General features: G+C 45.7%; 1 protein-coding gene across 1 annotated transcript; it reads left to right on the top strand.

The window, feature by feature from the left end:
- The first annotated feature begins 8,584 nt into the window (after positions 1-8,584).
- Positions 8,585-13,408, top strand: otomp (otolith matrix protein). The gene is made up of 10 exons (XM_082962450.1): positions 8,585-8,787; positions 8,979-9,115; positions 9,336-9,438; positions 9,523-9,601; positions 11,343-11,449; positions 11,545-11,719; positions 12,363-12,430; positions 12,589-12,773; positions 12,985-13,144; positions 13,229-13,408. Exons 1-10 carry the CDS (start codon positions 8,691-8,693, stop codon positions 13,237-13,239), a joined length of 1,122 nt encoding a protein of 373 aa, XP_082818576.1. The 5' UTR covers positions 8,585-8,690; the 3' UTR covers positions 13,240-13,408.
- The last annotated feature ends 537 nt before the right edge of the window (positions 13,409-13,945 follow it).

Raw genomic sequence — 13,945 nt, 5'->3', positions numbered from 1 at the left:
ACAAGTCTAGGGGTGTTAACCTCTGTCCAACGGCTAAACTCCAAACCTGACCTCACCTCATATAGCCTACTACTGCAATGCGCTACCCTCCCTCCCCAAAATATGCACCCATTCACTCCCTGTCTTCTCTACACTACAGCTGCAGCAATTGTTCTAGAAGTGCTCTGATAGATTGTGATTATATTACACGTTTTTGTCTTTTACCACATAGTTCGGTACCGTTTCACAAACAAACTGTACTGAGACATGAGATCACTGCAGTTGGAGACTTCTCACAGTCTCCTGCAACATCGATTGAACTGAACTGCTACGTGTTGAAACTTCTGATAAAATGTTCTCTTTTTTATCGGAACGTCCTTTATGGCTTTAGTAATTTTCCACTGAGTATGACGTGTCTCTTGTACACGTACTGCTTAACTGAGCTGTGTGTATATAAGTCGGGGGTCTGAGCCTCATAAAGTGCATCATATCTGAACAGGTATTGTATCAGAATGAGGGGTGCTGTAGATCTGCTGGTGTTGTTGTTCTGTCTGTCTGGGGCATGGACTCAGGAGGAGAGTGTTCTGTCTGTCTGGGGCATGGACTCAGGAGGAGAGTGTTCTGTCTGTCTGGGGCATGGGCTCAGGTGGAGGGTGTTCTGTCTGTCTGGGGAATGGACTCAGGAGGAGAGTGTTCTGTCTGTCTGGGGAATGGACTCAGGAGGAGAGTGTTCTGTCTGTCTGGGGCATGGACTCAGGAGGAGAGTGTTCTGTCTGTCTGGGGAATGGACTCAGGAGGAGAGTGGAGGGGTCAGAGAGAGTGACATCACTCAAAAGGGTCACAGTGCAGGGAGAGAGAGCCAAATGACTTGCGCTTCAGAGACAACCAACGAACAGATGACCACCTCACCTGACATCTGGACTGAGATGAAGGAGCTGAGAGACATGGGGCACAACCTGGGAACTATCGTAGTGGAGCAGAGAGAGGAGCTGAGGAACATGGTGCACAACCTGGGAACCATTGTAGTGGAGCTGAGGAAGGTGAGCTGAGGAGGTCAGTGACACCCAGTGAGGCTGAGGCAAAGGAGCAGAGAAACACAGTGACCGATCTTAGGGTGGAGCTGAGGGTCACCAAGAATAATGTGGAGAAGGAGAATGCAGGTCATTTAAGCTTAGTATTTATTGCTTTAAATCAAATCAAATGTATTTATATAGCCCTTCTTACATCAGCTGATATCTCAAAGTGCTGTACAGAAACCCAGCCTAAAACCCCAAACAGCAAGCAATGCAGGTGTAGAAGCACGGTGGCTAGGAAAAACTCCCTAGAAAGGCCAAAACCTAGGAAGAAACCTAGAGAGGAACCAGGCTATGAGGGGTGGCCAGTCCTCTTCTGGCTGTGCCGGGTGGAGATTATAACAGCACATGGCCAAGATGTTCAAATGTTCATAAATGACCAGCATAGTCAAATAATAATAATCATAGTAGTTGTCGAGGGTGCAACAAGTCAGTAACACAAGAGTAAGTGTCAGTTGGCTTTTTCATAGCCGATCTTTGAGAGTATCTCTACCGCTCCTGCTGTCTCTATAGAGTTGAAAACAGCAGGTCTGGGACAGGTAGCACGTCCGGTGAACAGGTCAGGGTTCCATAGCAGCAGGTCTGGGACAGCAGGTCTGGGACAGGTAGCACGTCCGGTGAACAGGTCAGGGTTCCATAGCCGCAGGCAGAACAGTTGGAACTGGAGCAGCAGCATGGCCAGGTGCAAGAAGTCATCAAGCCAGGTGGTCCTGAGGCATGGTCCTAGGGCTCAGGTCCTCCGAGAGAGAGAAAGGGAGAATTAGAGAGAGCATATTTAAATTCACACAGGACACCGGAAAAGACAAGAGAAATGCTCAACCCCCCCCCCCCCCCCCCCCGCCCCCCTGGGGTTACATTTGATTGATTGTCAGTGAGAGTGGAAATAATGAAAATTTAACATTCTGGATGGACATTTATTTCAGTTTAGTTTGTAAGGCACTTACGCCTTATTATGCCAAGAGGCACATAAGGCCTCAACAATGTCCCACCATATTTCCTGTCCTGGGATTTTTCAGACCCTCTTTGTACAAGCAGAAGCAAGGTCAACATGAACGGTTTTTCATATTTCTATCATTCTAGACCTGACAGCTGGATTGAGTGGCAGTAAGAGCCAGGTGGAGGAGCTGCAGACAGAATGCAGGTCATTCTCTATATTGCTTATATGAACAATCATGATTATTTCTCACCTGTTTCCATAAGTTCAGCTGCTTGGGCTAAAATATCAGCCATTGGGGACAGAGTGACAGCCAGTGAGGCTGAGAATGCAGGTAATAAGAGTGATTTACTGGTTGTTAAAAAGGGATAGTTCGCCTAAATGACAGAAATACTTGAATATTTCCTTTTAATCATTCTATGGAATATGTGGTATCCTGCAGGTATGTTTACATAATGTATATTATAAGTGCTACTGTACTTAACCTTACTGTTCATAGGAAGTCCATTATACATAAGTGTAGTCCTTACTTTTTAATGATTGTTCAGCCCTGGAGACCAGACTGAGTGCTAGTGAGAGCCAGGTGGAGGAGCTGAAGAGAGCAACTGCAGGTAAAACAGATGATTGCCTTGACATCCGCGTCAAGCATACACACGTCTAGCAAAACATTAGCTTGTTACTCTGAGAGCCACAGTTGAGTCTTCGATCTTAGGAGGGTGATGTCACAGTTCAGTTAAACTCTACAACACACACACAATTGAAAATGTAACAATTGATTCGCCTGCTCTGTTTCAGTTTTTAATCTATCCAAACACCACAAAGCTTCTCTACTCTCCTAGTTTGGCTGTATTCAGCTCCCCCCTACTCCCTGATAGTTCACATCTGCCATAGAAGAGTTCTATCATGTGGAGACATCACTCTCCCTGAGATCTCACTGAAAGCTCCAACAATTAGCCTTATGCTGTTTCACTCTGCAACACTGATTCATACATGGAATGCTTATTAACAACGTTTCATCTTTTGCCAGAGGGTGTAATGCAGTTTTCGCTGCGGACTTGAGAATACTAGAAGTACGGTATGTCATTCAATCTGTATGTTATCTTTCCTGTGTTCGCAGACAGGCCAAAGGTGGCCTTCTCTGCTGGTTTGACTGATTCAAGAACTGTTGGACCCTTTGTTGCTGAAACCACACTGGTATACACCAAAATCTTCTCAAACATTGGCAAGGCCTACAACCCAGCTACAGGTAGTCTACTTTCACTGATCTCTGGCCTGATTTCAAACCAACGCTTTGTCCATTTTTGAACGCCCCTTGCAAATGTGATATGTATTTGTCGCTCTTTAGTCTTGCGTGGCCATCCTTCCAAATCCTCCTTCATAGGCCTGGGCTTCTGAGGCCAGTCGCTCTTATGGCCATTAGGCTAGGAGGTTAAGTAGTCTGGTACTTACTTTAGCTACAAAGTTATAACTGTTCTTGTTTAGCTATCGGGTGTCAATGGCATTCTGTTTTGTGTGATTTTTGTTGCATGCCAAAAGAGAACATGAGAAACAGAAATAGTTGATTCCTCTTTACTCTCCTCTGATACAGGTGTCTTCACAGCACCAGTGAGAGGACTCTACTACATTAGCTTCCCTGCCATGAGTGTCCAGACCTTGTTTTACCTTTATGCATACATGTATAAGAATGGACAGAAAATCATGTATAGTCAGGGATATAATGGTGGCGGTTATGAGACGCTGTCTAATGGAGTCAGCCTGGAGCTGGAGGAGGGAGATGTGGTGTACATGCGCATCCTTGCAAGCTATGATGACTCAACTAATCACAACATCTTCAGTGGCTTCCTGCTCTTCACTGTGTGAGAACATAATGAATGCTGTAATGGTCTCTGGTGGAGTGTATGTCGGGGCCTTTTGGAGCCAAAATGGCTCCCGTATTAATAAATGCATCAATAAAATAAAAGCAGAATTTTGTATTATTTATGTTTTGCAGTCTGTATGACATCCTGATGAATGTGTTAATTAGTTCAATATGACAGTAGCTCAGTGTTTCTGGTTGGAGGGGAGAAGAAGGTTTGCGATGGATTATTAGGTTACATTATATAGTCATGGCATAGTCTGTCCACAAGGCCCAAATGTACCTATCGTTAGCACCAAGTAAAACTCAAAGTCTAAACAGAAGAACTCTTAATTTACGCTTTACCTCAATACCATACTCCTTATAGTTTATTTAACCTTTTAATTAGACCTGAGACCTGTTTCATTTTCATCTGGGGGAAAAAACAAGTGCAACTCTGCCCCCTGAGATAGTTGCCAATGAAATCCCCCATATAACTAAATTGTTTACCGGCAATGTTGCTATCCATCTGCTAGTGTTGGTATCTGACTGACTGTTTATCAGTATGGCTCCAAGGACATACAGTAGGGAGCTCTAGAGGGAAATAGTCTTTACTTCTTGGTAGTGGCCTAGAGTTAGATGAACTACTGTGCCCTCCGGTATCTGGACAGACATCAACACCTTTTTTTGTTGCTTTATTATAAAGCAATTTCAATGTATAAATAAAATCAAATAAAGGTAGGTCTTTGGACACAGATGCCTTGATCAGCTTTTATCACACCGCTTTTCAGTATTTTCTATACTTCAGTCTCCTCGTCAGCAATTTAATGCATGCGTGCTCGATAGGTACAACAACTTGGGCAGACAACTTTGCAGTCTTTTTCCCTAATTAACGCCTTCTCTATAATAATATAGAATATGACATTTTAGCAGATGTTTTTGTCCAAAGCAGCTTACAGTAGTGCATGGATACATTTTCTTATGGGTGGCCCCAGCGGGAACCAACCCACAATTGTGACATTGTAAGGGCCTTGCTCTACCAGCTGAGACACACAGGACCAACATGAGAAATAAAAGGTGACATTCTGTGCTTTAGCCTAATTTAAATAAGTTAGGAGGGCACCGTAGATCTCATCTCTGTACACTGCTCTGGGTTTGGCTCTGTGTCCATGCCCCTTCAGGTCCTATCATCTTAGCACCCTCCCCATTATCTGGAGCAGTGTTTTCAACCTGAAATCTGATGACCTTGGCGACTGGCAACTGACAATGACAACAAGCAGTCTCGTAGCCTCATTGATCGAAATGACCTGTTTTAAGGAAACACCTCAATTGTCTTCTATTTTATCAGTCTTTGGTTTTATTATTGTCTAGACTTCACCTTTGAGAACACGTGCAGCTTGTGTCCCATGTTGTGGTTCACTACGATGTGTGTTCTCTGTGTTCTCTAAGGAAGGGAACTGAGCTCTGTAGACTATCATATCTGAAAAAGCCTTGTATCAGAATGAGGGGTGCTGTAGCTCTGCTGGTGTTGCTGTTCTGTCTGTCTGGGGCATGGACTCAGGAGGAGAGTGTTCTGTCTGTCTGGGGCATGGACTCAGGAGGAGAGTATTCTGTCTGTCTGGGGAATGGACTCAGGAGGAGAGTGTTCTGTCTGTCTGGGGAATGGACTCAGGAGGAGAGTGTTCTGTCTGTCTGGGGCATGGACTCAGGAGGAGAGTGGAGGGTGTTCTGTCTGTCTGGGGAATGGACTCAGGAGGAGAGTGTTCTGTCTGTCTGGGGCATGGACTCAGGAGGAGAGTGTTCTGTCTGTCTGGGGAATGGACTCAGGAGGAGAGTGTTCTGTCTGTCTGGGGCATGGACTCAGGAGGAGAGTGGAGGGTGTTCTGTCTGTCTGGGAAATGGACTCAGGAGGAGAGTGGAGGGTGTTCTGTCTGTCTGGGGTATGGACTCAGGAGGAGAGTGGAGGGTGTTCTGTCTGTCTGGGGAATGGACTCAGGAGGAGAGTGTTCTGTCTGTCTGGGGCATGGACTCAGGAGGAGAGTGGAGGCTGTTCTGTCTGTCTGGGGAATGGACTCAGGAGGAGAGTGGAGGGGTCAGAGAGAATGACATCACTCAACGGACAGGGGAACAAAATATGGTGAGTGAATTTCAGATAGCGACTCAAAGAACTGAAGCTACAGGCACGACAGGCAAACGCACGACCACACCACCTGATGTCTGGGCTGAGCTGAGAGCGCTGAGAGACATGGTGGTTGAACAGAGAGTGGAGCTGTGGAATTTGGGGGCCAGACTGCAAGCCAGTGAAAGTGAGAGTGTAGAAAAGCTTATTCTTGAATTAGTGGGAGAGTCAGTATGATTATTAAAGTTGCATTGGATTGACTGCCAGTGAGAGTGAAAATGCAAATATGATAAAGTCTATCAGTTCACGTTCTACAGTGGATTGGTCATTTAATGTCTCTCTCAGTTTTAACTGTGAGGTAACTAGTGTTTCTGCTGATATTATTCTAGCATTGGCAGCAAGACTGAGTGCCAGGGAGAGGAAGGTGGAGGAGCTAAAATACCAAGAATACTGGCAATGTACTTTATTTAATATGACAGAACATGCCTTTATAGAAAGCAATGAAATACTCGTTGAGTACAAATGTAAAGTAAGATGCTGTATGCAGATTTTAGTCAAAATAAAAAATCTGTATTTTGTTGGCCACCAGAAATTGGAATAGTGTATATTGTTCCTTGTTATATGATAGAATGAAAATGAAGGGCAAGGAGGAGGAGGTAAAGAGAGGTGAAACATTTTGAGAACTTCACTTGTTCCCATGTTGTTCAATTATGGTATTGGAAAATTTCTCTTCACTTTCAAAAAACATCTCATTAGAAACTAAGTAGTTTCTTACTTTCCAAAAACGTCTTCATCTTCTTTCACTTCATCCTCCACTCCAAAAACTGCATCCTCCTCCTTTTTATTCACAGTAACATCCCCCTCATCTTTCACTCTGAAAGCGTCTTCCTCTTCTTTCTCTGTAACATGTAAGTAAAGATATTTTCTAAATCGGAATTTCTGCGTATTTTCAGTGAAATGTCCTAAATAAGTATACTTTCTCTCCTGTGTTCACGGACGGACCGAAGGTGGCCTTCTATGCGGCTTTGACTGATTCAGGAGCAGTAGGACCCTTCAGTTCTGAAACCAATCTGATCTACACCAAAGTTTTCACCAATATAGGCAATGCCTACAGCCAACATACAGGTAGCCTACTTTTACTAAACGTACTGCCCAGTATCAAACCGACCCCTGGCCTCAACCACTAGGCCCTTTATAGAGGCTTTGACATTAGACTGTTGATCAATATGGACTGCATCCATATCAATTGTGCTATTTTACTTGTATATGCCCATTGCATTAGGGCTTCTTCCCTCCATTAAGCTCAACTGCAGCTTTGACTCACATTTTCCTCATCTTAGCTCATCCCCACTAGCTATAACCAAAAGATCTTGTGGCCACAATTTAAAAGGTTGTTCCCTTTCTTCTTGCCCTGTGCTTCAGGTGCCTTCACAGCACCGGGGAGAGGAGTCTGCTACTTCAGCTACACGGCATCTGATCATCGAAATAACCTTTTTTAATGACATTTTTTTTCAGTCAGATACACACTCAGATAAACCCAAACAGCCTACCCGACCGCTCTGAGGCGTCCGCATGGTCCTAAAGCACACCGTTGCCTTGTTTTGTATCACATTCCAATGATAAAACTTGGGGGGACAAAAATGCAATTTCAGACTGGAGGGGACAAGTCCCCCCCGTCCCCAGTGAAAGTTGCACCTCTGGATGCAATAGTTAAAGTGGTTTGGGTATCAAACACATCATTTTATGGTACTGTTGTTTCCACTGGTTTTACCAGTTTTTTTTTTGCCTATTCCAAGATTTAAAATCTCTTAAATCAAGGTAGAGCTAGACATTATGTACGTGTGTCTGTGCGTGTATGTGTACCTGCCTGCTTGTGAGCTGAGACCCAGAGAGAGGGGTAGAGGTATCGGATAGCCAATACGTTTTCCTTGACTGGCTACTGTACACCTGAACAATACACAGCCTGTTATGGCGGCTAGGCTACATCTTTAATCTCAGCCCAGGCGGAGCGGGACCCAGGGAGTATCCACTCTCCCTGGCAAAGCCTCCCACCAGACTTCCACACAGAGACACTCTGTCTGCATCACTCTTTTAATTAGAGAGATTGCTGGGCTATGCCAGGTGTACTGGAGTGGGTACGCCAAGCCAAGTAGCCAACCTGCCTCCCCTATCCCCCTCCTCTACTACTCTCCCTTTCCTCTCCCTCCTCTCTCTCTTTCCCCCCACCCTCTCCATCAACTCCCATTCCTTCCTCTACCTCTCCTCCTCCCTCCCTCGATCTCTTCACCTTCTCTTTCCCTCCTCGCTCTCTCTCTCTCCGTCAACTCCCCTCCTCTACATCTCTCTATCCTCTCTCTCTCTCTCTTTCCCTTCCTCTCCCCTCCCCATCTCTTCCCCCATCTCCTCCCATCTCTCTCTCCCCTCCTCTCACTTTCTAAAGCTAACGGGATAGCTGTCTAACGTTTCTCTTTCAATTATCAGGAGATTATCCACCAGGGCTTAGAATTTTTGGAATGGAGGAGAATAATGAGATGTTTTCTTCTTACCTGACCCCCTCCCCCCTTCCCCCATCCCTCGCTCCGCTTGAGGGTTCCTGAGGACAAAGGTATAAGAGGGGGTCGATGTGAAAGCATTTTTCCCCCATAAAACCTCAGGTTACTGGTTTCTCCACTGTAGCATTCAGTTGGAGTGTGTCTCGTGTGAGAGGAGATTTCGTCTTCACAGTGTGTGTTTGAGAGAGAGAAGATTTCTATGATTTTGCCAGTCGACATGGATCATCTGGACAGAAGGCTGGCAGTGACTCTTCTCCTCTTCTCGTTCATCTCGTTCTCCACTCAGAAAACCTCAAGTAAGTCTGGGAGTCTTTAGGTCAGATGTATTCTGTGTTTTCACCTTGGTTCCGATGAACCTCATCCTAATGTGAAAGCTATTGAGAATTTCTGTAGCATTTGCAACAGATGCGTAGATGCAATGCTGGCACCTGTTTTTCTCCAGTGGGAATAAAGTTGAAAACAGTTCAACATTCCTTGTCTTTCCCAGTCTCCTGGTGTGTAGTGTCGGAGGCAGAGGAGCAGAAGTGTCTGGATCTGGCTGGGAGCGCTACAGCTCGGAATATCAGAGGAACGCTGCTGTGTGTCCGTGGACAGAGTCCCACAGACTGTATGGAGAAGATCAAGGTGTGTGGCAAAACAGCCTTATGGCTGCAGAAATCCTGGTTGGAAGATTCCATGGAATTACAAGAGAATAAGCAGGAAATCCGGGAACCCTCCAACCAGGATTTCTGGAAAGTTACCAGAGTTGTGCAACCTTAAACAACCTGTAGAGAAAGTGTAGTTGAATTGTGCAACAATTCTTTTATTGCTTCTTTAATCAGTAATATGACCTATGTCTGTTCAGAATGGTACAGCGGATGCAGCAGCCATGTTTGCTGATGACATCTACACAGCTGGCTGGTGCTACGGACTAGAACTGGCTGCTGGAGAGTCTTACAACGGAGTGGGTGAGTGAGGAGGGGGGAGAGGGGGAGAAGGACACAGTGTGTAAAACTTGAACCTGTCTTACCTTATCCTGTCTGCTCTCTCAGATGGTATCAGCTACTATGTTGTAGCTCTGGCTCGTCGCTCCTCCAGTGACCTGTCCCTGTTGGAGATGCATGAACGCAGGTGAGAACAGATTGACGAATTGATTGATTGATTGTTTGTTAGATTTGTATTTAGTTTTTTGTAATTTTTTTTAGGGTCCGTATTTAACTGCTGCCAAGGCAATGGCTGCTCTTCCTGGGGTCCAAACAGGAAACGCAACACAACAAATAAAATACATAGTATACATAACAATACAATATACAATACATAATACAATATATAATATATAATATAATACTTAATACAATACAGAATACAATATACAATGCATAATACAATACTTAATACAACACATAATACACGATAAAATACATAATACAATACTTAATACAATACATAATGCAATACCTAACACAACACATAATGCAACACATAATGCAACACATAATGCAACACATAATGCAATACTTAATGCAACACTTAATGCAACACTTAATACAACCCATTATACAATACATAATACAAAATGCAATACATAATACAATGCATACTACAATACATAATACAATACGGGGCGGCAGGTAGCCTAGTGGTTAGAGCGTTGGATTAGTAACCGAAAGGTTGGAAGATGAAATCCCTGAGCTGACAAGGTAAAAATCTGTTGTTCTGCCCCTGAACAAGGCAGTTAACCTACTGTTCCTAGGATGTCATTGAATATAACAATTTGTTCTTAACTGACTTGCCTAGTTAAATAAAGGAAAAAATATATAAAAATACACAATACATAATACAATACTTAATACAACATATAATATAATACTTAATACCATATACAATACAACACATAATACATAATACAATATGCCATACATAATACAACACATAATACAATATGCAATACAATACATAATACAAGATGTAATATATGAACATTTCTGTGTCTCTTCACAGTCCCTGTCGTGCCGTAAGGTGTCATATTTTTTAAACTGGTCTTATTTCTAGCTTGAGTTACCTGGGGTGGCAGAGAGTTCCATGTAATCATGGCTCTATTTAATACTGTGCGTTTCCCAGCCTCCGTTCTGGAGCTGGGGACTGTGAAGAGAGCTCTGGCCTTCTAAGTGGAGTTCCTCTGTCTAGTGTAAATAATTTTTATTGGCCAGTCTGAGATACAGCTTTTTCTTTGCCACTCTGCCTAAGGCCAGAATCCCGGAGTCGCCTCTTCTGTTGACGTTGGCGTAAATAAGAATTTGTTCTTAACTGACTTGTCTAGTTAAATAAAGGTTAAATAAAATGTAAAATGTTTTAAAAAATATTCCATTGAAAATCAGCCGTTTCCAGCTACAATAGTCATTTAGAGCATTAACAATGTCTACACTGTATTTCTGATCAATTTGATGTTATTTTAATGGACAAAAAATATGTTTTTCTTGCAAAAACAAGGACATTTCTAAGTGACCCCAAACTTCTGAACGGTAGTTTTCTGTAAAATAACATTGTATTTGATCAAGCATGTTTGTTTCGAAAAGTTTGCTATGCACCGGTAATAGGCTCATTGGTCGGCTGTTTGAACCATTAAAGGGTGGTTTGCTATTCTTGGATAGCGGGATTACCTTTTCCTTCCTCCAGGCCTGAGGGCACACACTGTCTTCTAGGCTTAACTTGAAGATGTGGCAAAGAGGAGTACAGCTTCAGCAATTTACCATCCAATTTGTTGGTACCAGGTGGCGTGTCCTTATCGACAGAAAAAAAAAACCTTGCCTCTTCCACACCAACTTTGCGATTTGAATGATTGACTCATTGATTGATTGATTGGATATTGTAGCTCCTGTCACCCAGGGATCCGTACCACGGTGGGCTGGACTGTTCCTATTGGCTTCCTGGTCAACACCTCACAGATCAGTGTCGATGAACAATGCAACTTTCCTAAAGGTGAGACCTGTGTGTGTGTGTGTGTGTGTGTGTGTGTGGTGTGTGTGGCCCTGACTCTATGTGTGTATTGTTGGTGTTATTGTGTGTCCCTCCAGCGGTGGGGGACTTCTTTGGCTACAGCTGTGTACCAGGAGTAAAGGACAGAGAACACGACCCCAGAGGAAACAACCCTAAGAACCTGTGTGAAGCCTGCATAGGAGACGACAACGAGAGACATATATGTGTTAACAATCACCGAGAGAGACACTATGGAGAGGCTGGGGCACTGAGGTAGGTAGGGAGGAGAGAGGGAGAGGCTGGGGCACTGAGGTAGGTAGGGAGGAGAGAGGGAGAGGCTGGGGCACTGAAGTAGGGAGGAGAGGAGGAGAGGGAGAGGCTGGGGCACTGAGGTAGGTAGGGAGGAGAGAGGGAGAGGCTGGGGCACTGAAGTAGGGAGGAGAGGAGGAGAGGCTGGGGCACTGAAGTAGGGAGGAGAGGAGGAGAGGCTGGGGCATTGAGGTAGGGAGGAGAGAGAGAGAGAGAGAGAGGGAGAGGAGAGGAGGAGAGGCTGGGGCACTGAGGTAGGGAGGAGAGATGAGAAGAGAGGAGGAGAGGCTGGGGCACTGAGGTAGGGAGGAGAGATGAGAGGAGAGGAGGAGAGGCTGGGGCACTGAGGTAGGGAGGAGAGGAGAGAGGGAGAGGAGGAGAGGAGCTGTTTCCCCTACTTGAAAGTTTCTCAAACCAATCCATGGGGACCCCTAACCATCCCACATAATTGATATATTCCAACACCAGTCTACAAATTTAACTAGTCAACGAATCACCAAGCCCTTGATTAGTTGAATGGGGTAGAATTGCTGTGGATCCCAGAGGACTGGTTTGAGAAACAATGTCTTATTTAACTAGCTGTGTTTGACTTGAGTCTTTCTTCCAGGTGCGTGGCTGAGAATTTGGGCGATGTGGCATTTGTCAAACACACCACCATTTTTGACAACATGGATGGTGAGAGTCTGATCTAAATCTAACCAAAGACCAACATTCAGAATGTCTCCTCTCTTAGCAAACTTCAGCATTTCTCCCTCGAGACACTAGGTGTCAGTATTAGTTTTTCTGATCAGCCTCCTCCACATCACTTCACCAATTCTTCTACTCTACCCTAGGCAACAATATGGAATCATGGGCCATGGACCTGGAACTGGAGGACCTAAAGCTGCTGTGCCCGGATGGCAGTGAGGCCGGGCTGTTTGACCATGAGACGTGTCACCTGGCTGTGGTGCCAGCTAACGCTGTGGTGGTACGCCTAGAGGACAAGTGTAGAGTCTGGAAATACCTGGAACGCCTACAGGTGTGTGTGTGTGTGTGTGTGTGTGTGTGTGTGTGTGTGTGTGTGTGTGTGTGTGTGTGTGTGTGTGTGTGTGTGTGTGTGTGTGTGTGTGTGTGTGTGTGTGTGTGTGTGTGTGTGTGTGTGTGTGTGTGTGTGTGTGTGTGTGTGCCTGCGTATGTATGTGAGCATTTAAAATGTTTGACATCTCACCCCTTCTCTTCTCTCTCTATAGAATGTGTTTGGGAACACCACCATGTTCAGCTCAGTGGGCTACACCCAATCAGATCTCCTGTTTTCTGACTCCACTCACCACCTGCTCAGGGTTGTGGGTAGTTACACTTCCTGGTTGGGTCCTACATACACCACTGTCCTGCAGGCCTTCGAGTGTGAAAGTAAGAGAGTGAAGAGAGAGTGAGGAGAGAGTGAAAGAGAGAAAGTGTGGTTCATTCTCTCATGTCTTGTGTTTCTTCCCACAGGTTTGTGCTGATCCTTCTAGAAAGAAATCAACCAGCATCCTCACTATCTCTCCACCTCTTTCTTTCCCTCCCTCCATATCCTATCCTCCCTTCCTCTATCCTCCCCTCCCTTCCTCCATCCTCCCCTCCCTCCCTCCCTCCCTTCCTTCCTTCCTTCCTTCCTTCCTTCCTTCCTTCCTTCCTTCCTTCCTTCCTTCCTTCCTTCCTTCCTTCCTTCCTTCCTTCCTTCCTTCCTTCCTTCCTTCCTTCCTTCCTTCCTTCCTTCCTCCCTCCCTCCCTCCCTCCCTCCCTCCCTCCCTCCATCCTCCCCTCCCTTCCTCCTCCTCCCCTCCCTCCCTCCCTCCTCCCCTCCCTCCCTCCTCCCCTCCCTTCCTCCATCCTCCCCTCCCTCCTCCCCTCCCTTCCTCCATCCTCCCCTCCCTCCCTCCCTCCCTCCCTCCCTCCCTCCCTCCCTCCCTCCCTCCCTCCCTCCCTCCCTCCCTCCCTCCCTCCCTCCCTCCTCCCCTCCTTCCTCCATCCTCCCCTCCCTCCCTCCCTCCCTCCTCCCCTCCCTTCCTCCATCCTCCCCTCCCTCCCTCCCTCCCTTCCTCCATCCTCCCCTCCCTCCCTCCCTCCATCCTCCCTCCCTCCCTCCCTCCCTTCCTCCATCCTCCCTCCCTCCCTCCCTCCCTCCCTCCCTCCCTCCCTCCCTCCCTCCTCCCTCCCTCCCTCCCTCCC

The sequence above is a fragment of the Salmo salar genome, chromosome 16 (assembly GCF_965601325.2).
Source record: "Salmo salar chromosome 16, fSalSal1, whole genome shotgun sequence".
In the NCBI taxonomy this organism is placed as follows: Eukaryota; Metazoa; Chordata; class Actinopteri; order Salmoniformes; family Salmonidae; genus Salmo; species Salmo salar.
The sequence above is the reverse complement of the archived record's forward strand: the minus strand, read 5'-3'. Positions and strand labels throughout refer to the sequence as shown.